The 24,194-nt window shown below is 37.6% G+C and overlaps 1 protein-coding gene across 4 annotated transcripts in view; it reads right to left on the bottom strand.

Annotated features, from left to right (window-relative positions):
- The window catches only part of MAST2 (microtubule associated serine/threonine kinase 2), a 190,092-nt gene that overhangs the window by 146,166 nt on the left and 19,732 nt on the right, over positions 1-24,194 (bottom strand). For all 4 annotated transcript variants that reach the window (XM_065657739.1, XM_065657740.1, XM_065657741.1 and 1 more), the window contains one exon: positions 21,398-21,540. In XM_065657739.1, coding sequence (XP_065513811.1) covers positions 21,398-21,540 — 143 coding nt within the window. The remainder of the gene's footprint in view (positions 1-21,397; positions 21,541-24,194) is intronic.

The following is a 24,194-nucleotide window of genomic DNA, read 5'->3' as shown; positions in this document are numbered from 1 at the left end:
TTGGGTAGAAAGTACAAAGGTAGCACTTGTTTAAGTCAACAATGTCTCACATCCTAAAAGGCATCAACTCCACATAGGAACTAGAGGTAATAGTGAAATTGTAAACTGAAAAATAATTCTAAAAACAGCGTGACAGCTATGACAGTTCCCGTAAGCCCTGAACAGACCAAAAGAAATACCACTCACTTATGAAATGGAAATATCTCTATATATGATATTCATGAGATCATCATGGAAAAATCACATCTGTTACCTATGTTTCAGGATGAGTATTGATAAAATGGAAAGATCAAAAAAAAAAAAAAAAAACCAAACCACAACGTTTTCAGGATAGAAAAAGATCAGAGAAGGCTTCAGGAACTCAATCTCCTTTAATTAGCACAGGAAAGACCAAAAGTATGACAAGACATTCAGGAATATTAAGAGAACCTGGAATGTTACTCCTTGTACACTAGACAGCAACTAACCCTACCTCTCTGTCCAAACAGGTGTAAGATCTGTTGTTCCAATCACTCCCTATTCATGTGCCAAAAGGCACATCAGCTCTAGGAGTGGTCTGTGATTAGATTTCAGTCCATACCCTCTCTTCACATTACATACATGTGAGCAGACTCCAAAAGCATTTCATTTCTGTTGATAAGAAGAAATCTCATCGATGCTGACACAGACCTCATCCCATTGCCTGTTACCAAAATCTATTACTGCTCTGTCTTGTAGAAGAAAAATCTGAAAGGTTAGAACAGTTCCAATAACGGTTGAAGATGACCAGAGTTTTCCATCCATTAACTTTGGTACAATCAAAGCAACAATTCTTTCAGTTAATTCTGTAGCCCGCAGGTTTCCGAACAGCATCAGTGGAAGACAACCACAGGCATCCCAACCTCACAGTTACGAAAGCGAGGACCACAGGAAGCTGCTACGAAGTAGTGCGATTGTTCCTATGTACAATACATCATACAAAAAAATAGAGAAGTTGTGAATAAGCTATTATCCTGTTACCCGTATTTTCTAACCACCAGCGCAACTTTAAGGGGAGATAAATAAGAAAGGGGTCTGTTTGTACTATAATATAGTACGTACATATACATGCACAAAGAAGTACCTGTGTAGCATCACATGACCCATCTTTGAGCTACATTCAGTTTGTCGTACTATGTATCTTAAATTGTAATTCAAATGTGAGGCATATTTCAGGAATCACTCAACATTCATGGAAAAAGTTTCATCCATTTACGAAGAATTAAGTAAAGTGCAGTTACTTAGAAGAACTTAACTGAAAGGAAAATTCACTAAAAGAGAACTCGTCTTGTTTTAAACAAAACCAGGACAAATATGAAGAGAGCAATTCATTTTGCTATGACTTCCATGTCCTTTCAGGTTTTTGGCACTGCATCCTGCCACTTTTTGTGGTCTATACTGTTGCATCAGAATAGAAACCTACCACTACCATTAAAGTAAAACCAGTAAAGGCTATCTTAGCAAACAAATCACTGTGGGTCAAAAATCTGTGTACTCTCTAGTATGGCTCAAGGGAATGCAACAGCTGCACACCATAAACTTCTAACACTAGAGGTCTAAGTCCACTTACATTAACCATTTAGAAAAAGTATAAAACCGTTTGTGATATTTAGTATCGACTATAGAAACACCAAAAAGCCTCTCAACACATCTGGGAGTCCATCATGAGAGACATGGTGCAAAGGATGTCAACATGACACAATAGTACGATCCAACGATGAAGACCTGTTCATGCTTTGCCATTCTAAGAGTATTGCCATCCAAAAATCAGGCCAAAATAAAACGGCTTTTCAGCTGTCTGCAAGAAGATGTAACGCTTTTTATTGCATACTTTTATTATCAAGGAACATTGAAACAAACAATTCCCTGATCTAAAATAGTGAGATTCAAAATTCATTATTTTTTTCACTCTATTTAGTCAAAACTAAAACAACAGAACATCAAGCTGTGACTAACCTTAACAACGTAACATTTCCTTACATAATTTACAGTCTGCTGGGGGAAAAAAAAATAATTAAAAAAATCACTTTTTAAATGATTATCAGCTGACAATTTCAGTGACTTTTTTAGTCTTTGGTAACATTTGTCTGTGCAGCCAAAATGAGCCAAATGTTTCACTGTCAATCTGAAACTTAAGTGTTTGGAGGTTTTTTTTTTTATATATTTTCATCCAGCTATGTTTATCTGCACATCTAAAAATGTGCCCCTTTGAGATAAACTGACAGACTACAGAAACAAAGAAGGTTGAAGAGGTAACTTGTTAAAAAAAAAAAAATTACTCAGTAGTCAACCTAATGAAACTTGCCTGACAGTTTGTCTGAATTTCTTCCAGATTTCCTGTCTATTTACAAGATTCAGTTTGGTAAATTAAGAGCTTCAGAGCAAAGCTGTGCATTAACAATGAACTGTCATAGGAACTCATTCTGAACCACAACAAACTCTGTTTATGAGGCTTGGTCCCAGGCAGAAGAAATGCTGAAAAACATGTCTAAAATCCTCAAGGTTTACACAATAATCAGGCTTTAACAGTGCATTTTCTGTTTCCAGTTTGTTAGACTTAGATTGCCGGGCAAGACTGCCCCATCCCCCACATTCAGTACATTCTGAAAGGTGGCACACCCACTAATCTTCCATACAAATGTAAATTTGCTGTCGACAAGGGTGGAGGAAAGAGTTCATTCATCTACAGACCAACTGTTTCCATACTGTACCATAGAAGATATATACAGAAGAGACACCAGCTTCGAAGCAGAAAGAAGTTCCTTTGCTCAAGCCCCTCTGAAAGGTAACATCTTTGGACAGGAATCTTCAATTAAACTTCAATATTTACAGAAGATGTTGAACTCACTGTGCAAACATTCTTGTTCTGAAGTTAAGCTGGCATTAAAACAGAATGGAAACTGGCTTCTCTGATGCTACATTTCAAATACAATACCACTTTTAAATGAAACACTTTTTTTGATAGGTAGAGAAGACTCTGTCAATATATGCTGCAAATTTAAACCTGAAAAAGTACAATTTCTGTTTAGTAAACATTTAGATGACGTTCCCAAAACCAGGATTCTCTTACTTTATTATAAGACAACCCTCATGCTTTAGAGACATATGGACTTAAACATCAGCAGTGAATACCTCTAATCAGAATGGAAACAAAACCAAAGGTCAAGGACCCAATACCAACTCTTGTGTGTTTCCCTAATGAAACATATTGATATTTACCAAATAGAAACATCATAGAAACAAAACCTGTAGTTTCAAGAATCCTGCAGGAAAACCTCATGAACCCAGTTAGCCCAAGAGCTATCTTGCCATAGAAAAAGGGTTCTATAAAAGCTACAAGTTACAGACAGATCTCATTATCTCATGCAAGCACACACTGAGAAATACCCTGAATATTCTACTATAGAGAAGATTTCCTCAGCTATCCTCTTCAGTTCCTCTGCGCCCCGGCCAGCAGCAGCACTCTGCCTGCAGCCTCATCGCAGCAGCAGCGGCTCACATGTATGTACTTGCCTTTTCCATAAATTCTTCCCAATTTTTTCTGCTTCTGACTCTTGATCACAGAATCATAGAATGTTAGGGACTGGAAGGGACCTCAAAAGATCATCCAGTCCAATCCCCCTGCCGGAGCAGGAACACCTAGATGAGATTACACAGGAATGTGTCCAGGCGGGTTTTGAATATCTCCAGAGAAGGAGACTCCACAACCTCCCTGGGCAGCCTGTTCCAGGCTCTGTCACCCTCACTGTGAAGAAGTTTCTTCTCATATTTAGGTGGAACCTCCTGTGTTCCAGTTTGTACCCATTACGCCTTGTCCTATCACTGGTTGTCACTGAGAAGAGCCTGGCTCCAACCTTGTGACACTCACCCTTTACATATTTATGAACATTAATGAGGTCACCCCTCAGTCTCCTCTTCTCCAAGCTAAAGAGACCCAGCTCCCTCAGCCTTTCCTCGTACGGGAGATGCTCCACTCCCTTCATCATCTTGGTGGCCCTGCGCTGGACTCTCTCCAGCGGTTCCCTGTCCTTCTGGAACTGAGAGGCCCAGAACTGGACACAATATTGCAGATGCAGTCTCAATTTGACTTCAAAGTACAAGCTAGACAATTGCTACATAGAGATAGCACTTCCCTTACAGAGTTAAAGAGTTTTAAGGACAAGAAATTGCAGAGGTATGAGGCTATACCAAGCTGTATTTCGCAGTATTTTCTTCTGGCTTGTATCTATAGGATATTGGTCATTTTGGACACTCAGTTTTTCAGAACACTTGATGCTTTGCAAAACAAGGAACCTCTTCTATTCAACTAGCATAACATTTACAAATAACAAATTAGACTGTCAATGTAGTCACTGGGTTTCCAGCTGACACTGAAGTGCTTGGACAAGTCTCCAAAGGTGGTACCATTTTGCCTGCTTAAGGCCAATGTGATACACATTCCAACACCGCCTGTGGAATAAACACCTGAAGATGATAAACCAAAACATTTGGAGTTTGACGATTTTATTCTCCCCTGCTTTCCTTGTCTGTACCAGACTAAGCTTATATTGATATCTGGTGAGACACCTCACAGAACTTTTTTGTTGATGGATTCTGAAAGATTTTTATTCTTTTTTCTGGCCTCAGACAAAATTTTGCTATTCATTTCTCACAATTGTGTCATCCCCTGAAAATGCTAGCCGAGTTAAAACCTGTTCGTTTTTTAAAGATAGCCCTTTTCCCAACATTTACCCACTAAAGTAGAACAAAACCTGAAAGACAGACAATAGAATAAATGCATTCAGGATTTCAAAGATGTACAGTGCAATGACATAATTTTAAAAAATTCTTCCTCTCCTCCAGGATCTGTGTCAGACCTCCCATTTTGAGTTCTGTTTGTTTGGGGTTTTTTTTCTTTGAAAGCTATTTTTCCTAAAAAAAAAAAAAAAAAAAAAAAAAAAAAAAAAAAGTAGATGCATAATAATGATTTGGCAATCTCAAACTTTTTTGGTTTTGTTTCACAGAACTTATTGCATTTAGTCAGGGGAGAGGAAACAAAAGACAGTAAGAGATGTTGACTTCGAGCCTCAAAGAATATTTCTCTGAGGAAAAGTGTGACATTCATTATTTTAAAAGGCATGTGAAGACAACCTCTTTCCATAAAACTAGGAGGTTAAAAAAATGCTTAGATTTCGAATGAACATGCAAAAAATACGTATTTTACATTTCTAGAGAGTTATAGTTACATTTTAGTCCAAATTCAATTCAAACACACAACCCTTATGTGTGACACTACAATACGAATACAATTCATCCAGCAACAAACATTCCATAAAAACAAATGTGCTTCATTACAGTTGCAATATATTTACAATGTATGTTCTTTAAAGTGTTCAGGCATCCTACTGAATTACTAACATAACATTGAGCTTAGCAGTTGAGACCTTTTGTTCTTTGTTTAAAAAAAAAAATCTAAGCTTACCAGTAAAAAATTGAAATATTATTTTCATGCATCATTTGAATTATCACTTGGGCTTTTGTCTCAAGAACTGACAGAGAATATCAAAGTGTTAATTGAAACAAGCAGAATGTAATCCACAGGACATCTTTAGCATATGTTTCTTTCCAAGAGCTGACAAGAGCTTTCTTGGATTTTTCCTCACTAGAGTCTAATGTTTCCATTTTTAAGCTAAAAATATAAACAAAAAAATCTTACATGTTTACATAAATATATATTTTCCCAGCAGCATCTTTCCACAGGAATCAAACAACATTGTATCTGTTTTGAGACCTCAAAAAATAAGATGAGAGTATGGTACCACTGGCATGAAAGTGTTGAAAATCTCGTCTTTAAAGCTGTATTTCTCTTCGTTATTCAAGAGGCCCAGAAAAATAAATCCAACCAGAAACCTAGCTCCATGATAGAACATTCTTACTGATGAAGGAGAATGAGCTAGTGGATGTAACAAGGCAAAGCTCAATACTCAAAGCTATCATAATTTAAAATTAGACATAATTATCCTTAACAAAACCAGGCACTATGGAAAGGGGCTTTGGAACAGCTGCTCCTCTTCAATTTAAATGCTCATTTGTTTTACATGGACCTAGAAATCAGTATCTTCCTAACCAAAAGCCAATTAGATAATAGTCTCTCTTTCAAGCTTGTAGAATACTAATTTTTTTAATGTCTTTAGTAGTGAAAAGCAAAGAAAGAAACTGCAGATGATGCCACAAGTATGCTCTGCTCCAATATGCACAACCAAAATGTGAGGGTTCCCTTCTGCCTTTCTGAAAGGTCGGGTTTACAGCCCAGGAAAGACACCCATGGCTTCCTCGGGCTCACCTTTCCGTGCAGCCCAGCCACAGAACGCTGTGCAAAGATGTTCAGTTTGCTGCAGTAGCATCCCCCAGTTCCTTCTACAGTAACAGTAATTCACCAAACTGACAACAAGGATGCAGTACAAGAAACATTTCAAATGCTGTCCTCCCAACCTTGCCCTGAGTTAGGTCACTAACACGAGGGTTTTTGGGAACAGAAGGATGTCAGATTATTTCAGTGCTGCAATATAAACAAGCTGCTTCTCAAGCAACAGAATTAAAGACACACGGTTTCCTACAGACTCGAGTTTGTCTTTTTGTGATCTTGCTCCCTCCCTCTGTCCTTACAGAGGCAAACCTGGCTCTCCCGTTTCATCCCCCCAGCTAACAGAGAGCTGTCACGTTGGAGTGTCAAGCAGCGCTGCCAAGGCACAACACACAATGAACTGTCTCGCTCAGAGAGAATGTGAGGGGGTGTCTCCTACTCAGCTCCAATTCTTACGAAATTGCAGCTACAATTATTTTTGACATTTCTTCTTCTTTTCAAGTTGGGCAGTGGCTTGGAAGTTACCAGGAAAGAAGGAACAACTGCAGAAACTTTTATTCCCTACCACTGCTCAGTGTTTCTGGCAATCATGATCATTTACACCATTACTTTCAATTTTGGTTAAAGTCAATGCCAAAAATACATATGTATCTACAGATCTGTTCCAGCTGTAAAGAGACAAAATTATGATGAGTGCCAGTTTGATTACACTCAAATACAAAGCCATAAAATTCCTTAGTTTTCTGAGTCTTGGCAGCATCCCTAGAAAACATTCTTTCCATGAAAGAAGTAGAGTCTCTTCTAAATGCATCAACAAAAGAAGCTTCTTAGAAGACCGGTATCATACTGAGTCTGACAGGATCCAGAAAGAAACTAATTAATGCAGGAAACTACATTACGAAAAAAAGAGAATTCAATTCTACCGAAACATTAGGTCTTCACAGAACAAAGGAACACTGGCTATCACCAGCAACAATCCACAAGTCCATGTTGAAAAATAATCTGCTAATGCAAAAGGTGGATGGTTTAATATTGAAAGCAGCCTTCTGAAATTCTCAAAGTTGGGCAGTAACCAACCCTATACGGACAGAATAATCTCACAGCAGAACAGGAACCTGTACAGTCAAGGTGGAATTCAAGGGAAGGAGCAGCTCTTTCCAGAACAGGCAATGAAGCTGAAGAACCTCCCGTCCCCTAAGGTTTCCTGCTGAAGTCACTGAAGTAGAAAGCAACTAAATGAAAGTGTGAACCAACACAAACACAACAGCAGCACAATTCTAAATATACCTCAACATTATCAGGTATCAGCGTTATCAGTTTATTGTAGCAGTTTGCTCTCTGTTCTGTGCTCCTGAATTTCCCACACTAGCAGCCCCCTTCTCTTCTCAGGACTGCTTTCAAAGCTTCTTTTGCAGAGGAAAACTCCAAAAAAGCCCACTCTTACCCAGTCAAACGAGTCCAGGAATAAACAGATTATCTAGGAGGTGTCAGAGCAGATAGGATGATGTCAATCCTGGACAAAATAATTATTTCAATCTTGTATAAGCTTTTCCAAATGAAGAAAAAATAGAAGTAACACCAGTTAGATTTTTTTAGAGATTTTTACGGAAAAAAATAAGGTTGCAAACAAATTAGTGCAATTTCTGACAACAGCTCTTAGGTGCTTTTGGATCTGGAGGTGGGAGTCAAGTTGTTTAAATTACCGCCTCTGCTGATAAAGTAAATATGCAGACATCAGACTTGGAATTGTTCAGAGCTTTTAACTTGCCTGCAAACTACATTTCTTAAATAAACAAATAAATAAACGTATCTCTAGGAAACAGCAAAACTTTCTCGGTTAAGAACCTGTCAATATATTGAATTTTTAAAAGTAGCTGTCAGAAGAATTGCTACTGAATATGACCATTCTATGTCAACAGATGACAAACTTATTGTAACAGCAGAGTATAAACAGTGAGGTCAGCACTGTCAGAGTTACACAAATAACTTGGTAAGGCTGCTCCGTTCAAATATTTTGTTAATGCAACCAAATGGTAAATTACCCTAGTAAGAATTAGGATTCAGGCAACTATAGCATGAAGGGAACATCTGCAATTCTGTAACTCGACAGATCTCTCCTGGATCCCTTTTTTCTAATTCTATTTTTTTTTAATATTGGTACCACATTTGCCAGTTTCCAGTTCTCAACTACTGAAACTATTTTAAGCAATTGGCTATACAGCACAAATAGTATTTCACACATTTCATCTTTGAATTATTTTAAAGCTGCGTCACTATCTCCTTTTACTGACTGAATTAACAACCTCCTTTATTCCATTTTTAATCCCTCTGCTTTCCTTTTAACAATTCTTAACTCTTATTTAGGAGTTGGAAGGGGGAACACTGCATTTCTCTGCCTTGAAGAAGAGGTCTTTAACTAGATTCCAAGGAGACTATAAAGATGCAAGTCTCTTAGCTGATGTTCCTTGCTCTTCAACAAGCTTCCTCTTTCTAAATCAGCCCATCTTTTTGAAATTGAATGTAGCTCTAGTGGGTTTTTGACTATTTGACTATTTTTAGGTCTAGATATATACATTTCAGTTGCAGCCTTTGGGGTGACTTTTTGACTTACATTTTGAACCAGAACTGAACATTGCTGAGGGTAAAAGCAATGTTACCTCTCCTCCCATGGGGCTCTTTGCTAGAGCTTGATCTTTCTTATGAAGCACTCGCTGAACATGTAAAGTCTGCCCTCTCCATGTCCCAGTGTGGCACGTGTCCAGTCTGCACCTGAGCAACAGAAGTCTCCCACTAACATTTCATTCTACAATGTCCCATCTTCCTCGGGACACTGCAGTCGGCATCACCTGCCTTTGTCACACAGTGGCTCATAAAGGCTCTGGACTCCTTAATTAGATCCAAGTTTCAGCACTTAGGTGGTGTGCTACTCACTGATGCTTCACCTGTTTCAAATGGGGATGGGGAAAAGGGTCTTCAAACACGCAGCACCACCCAGCCACAATCCCAACCTCTTTAGCCTTTCTCGTATACTTTGAGGACACAATACTGGGACACAGAAGAGACAGTGAGACAGCCAGTCCTCAGCATAGTCATGTGAGAATTTGAGCATTTTATGGGATTAAAGTAATTATCTGTAAAACATACAGTAGAAAATGTAATAATTATACTTCGGGGTAGTGAACATTATTATACACTTTCCACTACTCTGAACCAAGGGATTCAACAGAGAACAGAAGCTTATAACAAAAAGGATAAGCTCAATTATGTAGCTTAGGTGAAGTTAAATCAACTTTATCCATTTTACTTAACACAAAAATAGAGTTTTGTCAGCCTTTCACTGCTTGCTCCAGAATGTGAAACTATGATTACCTACTGTTGAACACCTAAACTACTGGAGAAGTTTCCTGATGAGCAAGGAAAAACAGAGCTAACAAATACTAATGGTTGCCCATGACTATTTTCAGACAGAGATCTCATACAGTGCAGGCAGAGCTTGATGATAAAAGCCTTGTTAATAATGGGACACAAAAAGAAATCAGATAGCAGATGGAAGGGCACGGACCATTAATGTACTTCATTGAAGAAGTCAGGCACAACCCCTTTCCCTTGAAATTATTGCGATTTTTAGTAAGCCAAGGGGAAGAGCAGCAGCTTACCTTTTGCTTATGGAAAAACAGAGGAATTCGGCAATTAGAACAATAAGGGATATCTATCACATCATTGCAGAGCCAAGTTTAATGGCCAAGCACCCCTCCAGTTAAATGGATTTTGATCTGTTCTTGACACTTTCCAAGCAAAGTTGATACCACAGATTTGTCTGACAGTAACCCACATGGAACAAGGCCCCCAAGGTTTTCAACACCTCTCATTTATACGAAGATTTGCTGCCATGTTCTTTTAAAATATAATCTATATATACCTATTTTCTAAACAACCTTTAGCATTAAAAAAAAAGAGAGGGAGAAACATTCCATTCAATTTATTAGAGTGCTCTCTTGGAATTAAGGTAGTACATAAATCAACTGATTTGTTTATAGATATTACCCGATATTCATCCATGTTCATACCAGCCATGAGAAGGTCCAGTTTTCTTTCTAGTCTGTGTCTGGTATAATTCAACTATTTCTTAGTCAGTAACATTTTAAACACAGTATGTAAATTACATAGAGAAAACAAACATGTCAGCAGGCAAGTACTCATATAGAAAAGAAAAAGATGTCATTGTCAAATATACCACTTTAAACAGCTGCCTATTTCATCAGGATTGATGCTGATGCCTGATCAATATAATTTGACAATGTTGACATGGAACTTCTCTAAATTCAGATAATTCTGCATGTACGTGATATTACAACAACGCTGATGAAACGCAAGCAGTAATGAACATCCTGACCTTTGTCTTCAACCCTTGGATTCTTGACACTGCAATAAACACACTGTGTATTTTCCTTGGCAACAGCTCATCTGTTAAATTAGTTCAGTTACCAATATTTAGAAAATTCAAAATGCAAATTTGCCAAACGTACCTGTACAGACTTACCTACTTGAAACAAATATGTAACAAAGTATCTAACTAGAAGTCTTGGTGGGAAAAATTTAGTGCATGCACTGTACCTTTATTTGTGTAAACAAATCATATCGCAGTATTCCCCATATTAAAGGTATGCAAATACTTATTTCTAATTTTGAGTTAAGACAAATACAGAAACTACATTAGACCTGAAGTTCCATGTTTTACTTAAACTCCAAGGAAGATAAGTTTAATTCTAAGTTTCACAAAAATAATTTGTTTTCATGGACAAATTATGAACCCTGCCATAGGAGTTAATCATATAACTACTTTTACTGTCACTACACCATATGACTGCATTAAAATAATGAGATTTGAACATTCATTTCTTCAATTAGAGCTTTGTGGCTTCAAGCACACAAACAACAAATGCTGCTATTAACCTAGACCTTACCCCTCAAATATGCACTGAATATATTAACAGTGTTACTGAATCATGAGGTCATTGTGAAAATGTAGGTCTCAGTGGATTCCATCACAAAGCAAAATCTTGAGGATTTTAATAGGATATTATAAGGTATAAAATTAAAATCTCTTATTAAGTTATCTCAATAGCTCATTTAATTTATCAAGCTCAAAAAATATTTTAAAGGTCATTTTAGGTTAATTACATTTCACATCTTTTTATGACAGATCTGAAACCCTGCACATCTTTCAGTCCTCTATTATAAACATTTCCCCCTCACCAATAACTTAAAGTTCACATTGACACACATTTTTGTGTACTCGCACTATAGTCTCAACATGAGTATATTTGTGATGTACGCAGAATTTTCTTTTATGGAAACTTGGTCATTGCAATAAATAACAAAAGCGAGAAGCACCCCAGTCAGTTGTTCCAGACCATTTACTAATAAAACACCTTAGGTTACAGCTGGCTTGTTTTGAACACATAAGGCATCCTCTCAGCAAATTTTGCACTACACAGACTTAGCTGGCTACGACTGCTTTCAATGAAAAAAATTTCGATCGATCCAAAATGCCACAAACCAAGAATTCTCCTCATTTATTCCTACAATATACAAAGCTTTGAAAAACAGCCCGGCCATTATCTATCCTTGTCTCTGTTCACAAAGGGAAGAACTACAGATACTGACTCTAACTCAAGCTTGCTAGTGTAATGGTTATTGTGACTTCATACCTCATGTTCTCACAGCACAAGGACTCTGCAGTTCCCACCAGTGAAGAGTTTAAAACTCACAACTCCTGAATAAATGCTCAGGATAGCAATAATAACATAGCAAAGCCAAGTAAGAGATCAAGCTATTCCCTGGTTTCTGAACACTTGACTTTAAAATCTAAATATCTTTAACACAATAAGAAGAGAATGACACAGGCAAACTATATACAGCAACTATAGGAATGTTATTTCCTAGCACTGCCCATTTGAGCTTCAAATATTTCCCAAGCATTAACAAACTGAGCTTTACAGAAAGTCTGTGAGGTCTGCTTTCCTCTCAGCTCTACTGACGACCAAGTGACCTAACCTCTCTGTATCTTACTTTATCAAAGTTCAGATATCAGGATTGTTGCATAAGTCTCTGGCTTTAGTACTAGTGTTTCACTTACAAGGCTACACTTATCTCTGCCAAGAGGTTTCACCTCTCCCCCTCTAGTAATCTGGAGGTAATAAGGACTTCAGATTAACTCTCAGGAAAGATTCTGAGTGGCAGCTGTTCAGAGGTGAAGTGTATAAACCACTGTCCCATTTTCCTCCAAGTGCTAAAATAAGTAATCACTATGTCTCTGGGGCTGAAACTGTTTGAATGACTGGAACAACATGTTGCATGGCTTGAATAAACCAAAATGATGAAGTATGCAAAAACATACCAAACAAAAAATGGCAGCCAAACACAGAGGATTATGCTACTAATTTCTAGAGTGTCTTCAAAGCTTTTGCTTAGTCAAAGTGTTCGAGTGGATTTTTAATATGTCCTAAAGCTCGAAACAGTTTGCATTACTAGAACAAAGCAGTTTGAAACTTAGGCAAACCATTTCATGCTTAAAGACTGATCCTCCTGTTATCACATCCTAGGAAACAGTTCCCAGAAGTGTTATCAGACACAGAAGGCAGCCGTACTAAAATACTAAACGCAGGCATCTCACATTGCCTTTCTACGGAAATACATGCCAAAAATCACCAAAATAAAACAACCAATTTTCAACAATTTTAAATTAAAAAGCAGAATTTTTATTGTCTACAGCGGTATGTTTTTATATAGATGTCATTAAGAACCACAGAACACCACTCTTGTGGAACAAAGCTTCACTTACTGACGTGTGTTCAAGACAGTCTGCATAATTCTTTATATTTTATCTTAAGTTCCTCACAGCTCTCCAAGCAAAAAAGCTAATTTTCCATGCACACTAGAGCAGTTTCTCATTTTACACCCACAATAGTGCTTCTGTCAGGAACAAAACTGACTGCATGTGCCAGAAATCAATTCAACATATTCATAGACAAAAAAATAATACGCAGCATCTGAAGATAATGAGAACTGCAATCATTCAAACTGACAGTCTAGTGCCTAACAATTATCACAAGGCAAGTTTTATGAATTCATATTTCCTACAATGACAAGCCTCAGGTTACACAGAAAGGTGTTCAAATTTTCTTTCAAGTATGAAAATCTCCTTTGAGCCAATGAGTCCACTCCAAAACGGAATTCACTTAACCAAAGTGAATAAAAACATGCTGACTGTGTTTATCAATACACTGAAGTTTCTTCAGACCAAGATGCTGACTGTGTGTAAGTAACGTACACTATATATTAAACATAACTTTAGTACAGAATTTATCACAATTATTTGCTGTTCTTTACACAGATACACATGAATTATTCAGAATAAAGTTTATTAGTGAAAAACCTATCGGGACTATCAGTTTTAAATGCCATTGTGAAGCACATGTCCTGAATCTATCATGAAAACACAAAGAATTACAGCATATGCATTTTAGTTTTCCTACCAGAGATACCTTAAAGCTGTGACAAAGTCTCTGCAAGCACTCTAAACACTGCCCAGTGATCAGAATTTTGTTCAGAATACTTAAGTACATTCAAAGAAGCTCTTCTGCAGTTTTCTTACAATATCATTTACTTCTTTGCAAAGCCCTTATTCTCCACTGTTGCACATTATCAGATCCACATTCCTTGTTCTTACTTCCAAGTTTTATCATGCTGCTCATGCCAATATGTACAATCCTCTGTCTAGAACTTGCTCTCTACCTCTTCCTCAAGCCCAGTCCCTTCAAACAAATGTGGGCCTGGACACTGCTTTGGTTCTTCAAGCAATACTCATCTTCTATGTACCCCCTTAGAGCCACATCTTCCAGAACTGATAAAGTACCCAAACTGTCCGAGATTCACCCATGGACTTTGCAGCATAAGTAAATGCAAACTTTTAATTAACATGTATAAACGTAGACTTCACATGGTCTTAATGTGGAAATCCACTTACTTCCCATCTCAGATTATTACAACTGCTATTTTAAAATGCAATTTCCATTACTTCATATAGTAATAAAATTATTCATACATTCATTCATACAACCATAGTTTCTGCTCTCTTCTGCCTTTCTAACAACCTAAAAACATGAAATTCTACTTGTACAGTCAAGTACTGAAAGTTCTCTACTCCCCATCATGGAATGAGTGGAATACACTTCACTAAAAAGAGAGAAGCAGCACTATGTTTTATTGAGGTAACAGTGGTTTGACAACACTCAACAAGTTCAGTGGCAAGGTTCACCTTATTAATTACTGCATGGAGGAAATATACAGAGGAAAATTGAGTTAGCCTCCAGTTACAATGTTTCACACAGAGACTGGGGATGCAAAGGGTAAAGGAAACCCTGCTGTTGAGTCATGAGATTCAGAATGGATGCCCTTGCTTTTTAAACTCCTTATAGAGCCTTGGTGCAGCTAGGTCCAATCTTAGTCCCAGACTTAGTCAACAGTTTATGTCTAAGGATAGAGATGAGGGAAATAAGGGTAAGGAATACAGAGGTTGTGATGGTTAATACTGGATGGTCACATGGATTGGTAATGTTTCATTAGTATCAATTCTGCATGCAGTCAAAGTTACCAAGGCAAAAATCAAAGTTACCATACAAGGTTACGCACGATACCGATTTCTTACCAAAGATCTCCCATTGGTAAAAGGTCTCTCTACCTCAAGGAGCAACCCTGAGAGGTGTCCCAGCTCAAGGGGATATCACCACCATGCAGCCAGGCTGCCTAGCAGACAGAGCTCAAAGGCAGCTCGCTTAGGCTGCCATAGTAATGGAATAAAGTGGTTCGCTCACGGTCAAATCATATGCGGCAGAAAAGGTTTGCATGAGACTCCTTGTACCCACAACTTTCTTTATTCCTTGACAACGAGTTTTGGAAAAGCCACCTACTATTCATGTCTCTCACATGATCAGTGTTCCAAGCTCATACGCATCGGTGCTCGCTGTACCGCTCTGCTCCTTTGTGAATAAGCTGGAGGACTCCATGGCCCGGCTACAGCTCTGGCCTTGGCCTCCTGTGGAGCCTGTACCAAACCACCACCAGTCTGGTCAAGGGGGTTGAGCGCACCCATCACACTCCCTAAAGCAATTGATAGTCCTCATCAGCTATAACTTTAATCATTATCCTTTGACAAAAATATTTTCAGCTGTGTTCGGCAACATTTAAATAGTCAACATGTTAACACCTAAAATACAAACTGAAAGTAAAGTTATCTATGACAAAACATTTGGGTAAAAGAGCAGCTGCATGTTTCAGACAACACAAATGTAAATGAAGTTTTCTCATCAGATTCAAACGTCTGCTTCTGTATCAAGTAGCCAGTCAATCAGCAGGAGGTAGCTCTGTGCACAACTGGCGTTAATGATTTGTCACCCAACTAGTATTGTATTTTTCAATAAAAAGACAGAGATTACATCCAATTCTTTTGTGAGGAGGTAGAAGTCTGAGCTCTATGCAGTCACCTCACTGCCAGCAGACATATCAAGCGAAAAGGCAAAGAATGTGGTGGAAGATCAGCTTTTGTGCTTTGCAAACTGATGTTTAATTTGCTAGTTAGATACCTGCTAGTCACTGCAAACTCTGTTCCTCCCAAGACCTCATCACTGTGAGATTAACAACCACTATCCAGATGTCTGCATAAAGCAGAGATCCTAAATAATAAACAGTAAATCCATTAAAGCACTAGGGACCAAGTAGGAGACTCAGAGATAGAATTTTCCTTTATAACTAGGATGGTTTTTGAAGCAGAGTATAAAGAACCTTGAACTTCTAGTTCCACTGCACTTCATCAAGTCTTTTGAATTATTAATTTCTGTATTGAATTGACAATCAACATAGAATTAAGGTCTCCTTTAGCTACAGTCTACAGCAAAACACCTCTAGCCCTTCTTTAGATTGGCCCTGTAGCATGCTGTCATTTTGTGTTGAAAACACAATTCACTATATTTAGACCTCCAGTACTCCAGCACCACCTAGCAGGCCACAAACTAAAACACAACTGGGAAACACAGCTGCTGACCCAAAAAATTCAAAGAATTATTTATGTAATTAGCTCCAAATAATATTTTTAAATAATAATCTTATTTTATTCACAACAATCCCAACCATTATATCTCTGTTACCAGAAAAAAGAATGTTGCAAACCACAGTATAGTATTAAAATATGAAGCTAATTCATACTCCAGCTAAAAAAAAAGGTCAGTTACTGTGGAACATGATCCCAGAAATAATATGCCAGTGCTGTAAAACCACTAAAAATTACCAGGATCTCTAAAAAGTTTTACTAAACCGTACTTGGACGTTGGAGCGACTGATTTCTGCTGGTTGCCGTGGCCCATCAGCAGATGGCAGAGCAGCACCACGGCCGCCTCAGCAAGTGCCACCATAAGCACTTGGATTTTTGCTCACACATTAATTTGAAGGGAATTACCTAAATTTGTCTCACCCACAAACCCAAATCTGTAGCCAACTAGCCACCCTTTCTGGTAGCCAGGAGTGATACAGAATGAAAGTACAACCTTTTGTAATGAAAAGCAACCTGCACAGGTGAAATACACTATTATGGGAAGTGTGTGTATTAGGTACAACTGATTCCACTGCTAATATATGTAAAACGAAGTTTAAAAAGCAAAGGAGTAAAAATTTAGAAAATAAACAGTAAATATTCTCTCCTACATCTAAAAAGCATACCCCACTTGGACAAAGAACATGCCACAGTGTGAAGTCTGTCTCAGTTACCAGGTTTCCAAGAACACTGCCTTGCAGAGCCAAGGACCCACCATCACAAGGACGACCTTCCCTCCACCCTCATTCCACCCAGTATTGCCTAATTCACAGCTTTGGGGAAACTAGAAGCTCGGAATAAAATCAGGCTAAATGGGCAGCGTCACTGGCTCAGTGTTATTCAACACAGAAAGTTCTTTAGCTTGCTAGTAATTTTAAGTCTTTGCATTTGAGCCTTTCTGTCCTCCAGATCATTATTCAAAATCTGAGAGTTTGTTTTGGTGGGTTTTTTTTTTTTAACCACTTCTTCTAGAACAAGACCAGGGAAAGGTGAACTATCTGGCAGTCTTTAGAACAGCAAAGAATACATAATTGTCTCATTTTATTCTAAACATTGCCTTACAAAGTAAATGTAAAACTGCAAACCATTTGAAATTATTCACTGAAGAGGAGACTGTCCCTACAATGTAATCTGGCTAGTCTGGCATCTGAAGATTAAGAGAGCATCAGCTGCTCATTCATCAGACTTCACCTCTGAAGATCAAGAAATGGCTCTGACCATGTACTCTGTGGTACAAAATATACACAAGAAAGTTTACACTGAAGAGAGAACTGCAACGACCCAGCTAGAATCCTCAACCTCATTTTCAAAAATGACATTTGGTTTTTCAGTTCAAGGAATAGAGACAGTTTCAGTTCAGTAGTCATAAGAGTTTAGAAAATCAAAGTTTATATTATCTAATTTTCCACTAACAGGCTTCTTCAAATGTTTTCCCATCACCACAGTTGGCAGAAAGAACATGCATGGTTTCTTATACTTGGAACATCTCAAACTTTTCCAGGCATTAGATATTGAATGATGCATTTTAAGATGTAGTCCTAATTAACAGGTAGCACACTGCAGATGTTTCTTTCACAAAATGCTGGAGACAGTGCTTAAGATGCTCTCTATGGGGAATGTGAGAGGGTGGGACACACACAAAAAAAACCCCACATCTCGCTCCACAAATGTAGATACAAATTCAGCATCAGTGTAGTGCTCCACTTGAGCAATGTGTCCTTAACAACAAACACGAGGGGAAAATCATCCCTTGCCTGCCCATAAATGCCCAGCCCTGGAATATTAACACCTTGTGGCACTGCTTCTGGCAATCAATTTCAGTCACATTGAGTTTTGTCAAAATATTTGTAAGAAAAACACTCCCACTCTACCTCCTCTACAATCACAACCTTCTCTTCACAAGCTCTTTTTCCTTTCTAAAATTAACAAACCCTGATGCTCTTCATGCCTTTCTTCATAAGAGAAGGCATCCATATTCCTGACCATTCACGTCAGCTGCCTTCAGAACACTGTCCGAGTTCTAACTCTATGACAGAGTGCCTGCAGGTTGAGATTTCAGATAAATAAACCCCCAAACTAAGTCATAAGAGATTTTCCACATTATTACCCCCAGTTTTTACTATATTTGGGTCTTGAGAGCAGAAAACACCACTGAGACACCCACAATGATGTTTTATGTCTTTATTTCTCTGATTACTTCCTTGGCTATCATATGGATTTAAAAGTCTTAAATAGGATGCTCCCCACCAGAATTCAATCTACTAGGATCAGCGCCTTCCGTCTTAAGAGCAGATGATCAACTGAAGGTCATCCTCTGAAATCCTCACATATATTTAGACAGCACATAGATCAGATCAACATCTACCACTCCACAGTGACAACACTGGGCACTCAGTCTGCCCTGGCTTCTAGTGGCAAGTTCTATGCAGATACATTAATCCAGACTATCACACATGTACAAGCTGAAAGATTCTAACAATAAATTGTCCTTATGTAGTTTGAGCATGTTAGAATTTTATCTATTTCCAGTTCTTGGGTTGTTGCTGATAAGTACCCTAGCTATCAGTCTTGTTTCAGAAGCTGCAAACTAATTTCTATAGATTTGCCATTGTTCATTTATCTTTTTGCTTTGCGAATGCTTTCAAAGTTGAAAAGAATGCAATTTAAGCGCAGCAAACAATCTGTAGGATAAGCCGTGGTTAGAAAGTAAAAACACACATTACTGAATGCCAGCAAAGCAATTTAGCAAAGGAAAATCCACTGATAGCTACAGTGCCAAAAAGAGGGAGCAGAAGCAATGCAGACAGCTCTGAGTATTCTGGCTTTCCCATACCACACTCCCACTTCTCTCTCGCTATCTGTCTGTTGTATTGCAACAAATACTAAAATAATTAAATGCTCTAGCAATCAAGGCTGGCATATTAAAATGACACTCTGCATTACTGAACCTACTCATCTCTTAATAGAGCTATTCTTCAAAGCAGATTAATTACACTGGCAAGAGACCTTTTGCTATTCTAATTTGTGAAACTTATTTCAATACCACAAGCATATTAAAACAGCTGCAAACGTACTATGCTCCAAGATCCCAGGACTCACTGCATTTAATTAGGTGTTCATCTTATGACCAGCACTTCAGTCATTGCTTTAGAAGCCCACTTCATATAAAAATCCTTAATTTCTAGGCTTAATTAACTGCAACTGTAATTAACATACAGCCCCCCATAAAGTATACAGAGATGGGAAAGTGAGCATATACTTCAGTACCTAACACCACCACAGAGGGACAAATACTGGATTTATAGCTCAATTTCTCTGCTTTAATTAGAAAGCACAGAATTTTAAATTATTTTAAAATGAAGTTATTGTGTTTCATATCAGAATATTCGACAGATGGCACAAACACTGCCATGACAAACTGAAAATACAACATATTAGTAATATGCAGAATCGTAACACACAAACACATCTGCAGTTTGCTGAATTGTACACAGCTGTTAAGCAATGACCTAGTATTCCAAATCAAATATTAGAGAACTAATGCTTTGTTTTAAGGCACAGTTATCTTCACTAATTTAAGCTATGAAGCTTCAAGGCATTTGCCTGCCTCTTGAGAACAGGCCTGTATTTTAACATATTACTTTTTTAAATTCCCATCAGATAAATACTTAGATGTCAAGCTCACGTGAGCATTTTCCCTTACTGTTGATCTAGTCAAATTATAACCCCTGATAAGAATAGAAGTTTAAGGCAAACACTGAACAGGCACCAAACGAAGACAAAACACAAATCAGAAAAACTTCAATATAGTACCATGCCTGAAAATTCCAAGACTACAAATACTTCATTGTGAAATCAAACTTAGTGGTAACACAACTGCATGGCTTTTTGAACTTTAAAGATTTAAGTTTCTTTTCAGAGCCTGGTGGTGCCAAACTGCCTAGGATCCCCAAAAAAATTCTAAGGGCTAACAATCTAAGGGCTAGATCCAAGGTACACCCATTTACTTGAGGGGTCTTTGCTTCTAAACAGTCTTACAATATAATATAAATTTACCCCGTTACTTGCAGCTCTGTAAAGTAGTGAACAAAATTTCCTCATTAAAAAGTTGTTATACAGGCGACTCTACAGCAGTTCAGCAAGAAAAGCTTCTAGCTTTGCTTTTAGTTTACTATTTAGCAACAATTTATGTTGCATATATGACTGCACACAAATAACTGTCTTTTCCTATCCTTGTATTTTCCTTCTCCTTGCACTTCAGTGATTTTAGATATTTAAAGGTAACAAGGAACATCTACAAACAAGATGTATGTTCCTCTTGGTTTGCAATTCAGTCTGGACTATAGGCATCTGAGTTTCCTCCCTACAGAACACTCTCTTCTCAGAATATGCTAATTTAGTAGATGCAACATTCTTCAAAAATATGTTCACTTTACCAAGACCTTTTGACAGATGTCAGTTCCAGCTCTTCAATTCCTTGGACAGCTACCCCTTTCAGCTTCATCCCCATAGCTATTCTTTAGGGAAACACGCAGAGGTAGCTACTCAGAAAGCTATTTCCCAATTAAACTTGTTTTCAACACTCAAGTTCCCACACTCACAACTCCCCAGATATCCAGTGATATTTTCTTTCAGGTATCAGGCAGCTTAAGCAGCATTGAGGACCGTCCCCAAAACTAAATTATTCTTCACATGCATTTTTTTCCTGCTTTTTGTCAAAAGCAGGCTGAACACGTTCTCCTTCTAATTCACCCTCTACCCTAAAAAGGGCCCACAGGAACAAAATGCATCCACTGAGCAGGAGCAGGGAAAGCAAGGTAAAAACTAACGCACAGGATGACACCACTTTTTATTTATAACACAAAACATCCTGAGTATTCCAGACTCACCAAACCAGCAGTAAGTGAAGGAGCAGACTGTCCTAGAGACTGATTTCTCATGCGGACCAGGTTTGAGGTATCTCCAGGTGGCTGCCATATCGTCTGTCCCACTCCACTGTGGACACTATTTGATAAGGGAAGTAGCTGTTTTCCTTTAAACACAAAAGCAAAATACAATCAGCTTGTTTTTAAACAAGTTTGCAAGTTCAAAACACAATGATGAAAACAAATATTGCATGTGGGGAAAAAAAGCATTTAACAAAAAAAAAAGTGATTTAAAGGTTTTGGTAGGTTAGAACTTCTAAGAGCACAATACCTGCCTATTCATTACGTTTGATAACTAAGTATTTCTAAAAAATCTAGTTTACATTATGAGGTAACAGGTAAATCCAAAACCTTGTAGAAACATACTTCTATCACTTTATATCTTTCTATACTTCACAGCTTAAAAAGCAAACAATATTTGCTGCCAATTAAACAATTTATTGCCCTACAGAGAGGTAACGTTAATGTTACAAAATCTCTGAAGTATAATTTTTAAAATTCTTACGAAAATGCTTTCATAACTGTAAAATACTACCTCTTCTAAATAGCTTAGCAATCTAAATATTCCCACTTTCTCTTGTCATTGGAACATTCAGGAGTAGATTTCACACAGCTGCGATCAGAATATAGTGTATGTTTAAACATTGTTTTTCTTTGAATCAGGGACAGATATTTTCTGTCTGAAAAATTTAACTCTTCAGCAATATCATATTATCTTAAAAGCAAAACATTTCATAGCTTTCCCAAGTCCCCCTTGTCTGATGGATTAGTGCAGACACTGATCTCCCACGTTACATACACAACAGTAAGAAGAGTAGTTCCTATCTCAACAAGTTCACACCATTGTAGTTTACTGCAGAAAATACAGTAATCATTTAAAAAGGATTTGCTCTATACTTTTTTTTTCTAGTCAGTATAACACTCCTTTTCGAATAATGTCAAGCAGTAAATTTCCACAATGAGAATGAACCAAAGACAAAGTAGGTCATATTTTGACTCCATTGAGACTGACAGTTTCCTTTTATGCACAATGTCATTCACAAAAAAAAGATAAGATAGATAGTCTTGTGGTTAAAAACACATAAGTGAAAAAGTCTGTAAATCTGGGTTCCATTATTAGATTCCAGATGACTTCCTCTGTAACTTGGGTCAGTCAACCTCTATACTTCAGTTTCACCATCTGCAACATGGGAGCAAATAATACTGCTTTTCCTTAAAGTTAGGACTGTGAGACTAAATTACACACACCCCCTCGCAAGCATGGTGAAGACAGTTGCATTCAACATGCTCAGATACTACAACAGGAATCACAGGGGACTAAGACGTTTGTTGCAATAAGTAGCAGGAAGAAGTCTACATCTTTAATCACATATACAGTATAATTTTTTTTTTCTCAGAAGCAACAAGCTATTTTAAAAATTCAACTTCACCTTAGAATTAGATGTGAAATATTATGTTCACTACATAAAAGCAGCTACGATATTTGGAAGACTGGCACATAATGTGACTAGCCATGATGCCAGGGGTAGCAGAGAGTGAGAGTGGTGTCTTTTTTTTTTTTTTAAACTTGTTTATGCTGATTTTGTGTGAAAGGTACCACCAATGGGCCAAGTACACATTAATAGAATGAGTCAAAGTGTGTGAGAGATGAGAAGGCTCAACTTTGGCAATCAGACACAGTATATGAGTGAGTACCTTCTTCCCAGACCCACTCAAGCTGCTTACAGCTGTGGACATGATTTTGAGTTTGCTTATTTCCAAGATTATGTGCAAATATGACTCCTCTTGTCTGCAGAGATCTAAAACTACAGAAATGTACATTACTGTAGTTATCTCAGTAAAGCACTAATAAAGATATCTTATAACAGCAATTCAAATCATATAATTATCTAATAGTTCAAAATGCCAGTGCTTCAGAGCAAGAATAATATTATTTAAATCTCCATAAGATATAGTTACCTTATCCTTATCCTTTTAGTTCCACAAAATCTGAATCAAGGAAGACAGAATTCCATCAAGAGTCAAATCTAAGCCAACCAGTTTGCATGCATGATCATCTACACTCCTTAAACTTACTTGCTTCTGTTGTAAAAATAAGGTGGAATTATTTTCGGGATGGCGCTTGTAGCTAAAGCCTTTCCCTGCCATGCCTCAAGTCCTACATACATTTCAAACACCCACATTTAAAATACATATCTAAACATCTATGGGTTTTTTATCCAGTTGTGTTAAACTGATCTTGTTGGGGCTCTTTTCCCTTTCCTGAATCACATTATAGTAGACTGAAAAGTCATTAAGATGAAGCAGCATCATTTCAGGACAGAAAATTTAGAACAATGTTATCTCCAAAGAGAAAAATTATTTTTAAAAAAGAAACAGAACTTCTCCAGTTTTCCTGCTTCTGCTTATTTACTTTTATTTGCTTACTTTTACTCAAAAACAACCACACACAAACTACAGCACTATCTGCGGTCATTGTAATCAGCCAACAGCTGCGTAGTTAAACTTCTGTTCTCCTCTAGCGATTAACCTACCTTAGAGAACAAGCTTACATGAGTTCAAAACATTAAGAATGTTTCCATTTTTCAGAAACAAGCCACTCCTTACAAAGAAAACATTAAGACAATGCCAAGCCAAAATAAAACATGTGTACTTTACTACTTACTTAATTCAATTACATCTAGCACCTCAAACGTCAAAATATTTCTCTTCCCCTGACAAAAGACAGAGGGACCAGCACTGGATGTATTTTCGCAATCAT

The sequence above is a fragment of the Caloenas nicobarica genome, chromosome Z, assembly GCF_036013445.1.
Source record: "Caloenas nicobarica isolate bCalNic1 chromosome Z, bCalNic1.hap1, whole genome shotgun sequence".
Taxonomy (NCBI): Eukaryota; Metazoa; Chordata; class Aves; order Columbiformes; family Columbidae; genus Caloenas; species Caloenas nicobarica.
The sequence above is the reverse complement of the archived record's forward strand: the minus strand, read 5'-3'. Positions and strand labels throughout refer to the sequence as shown.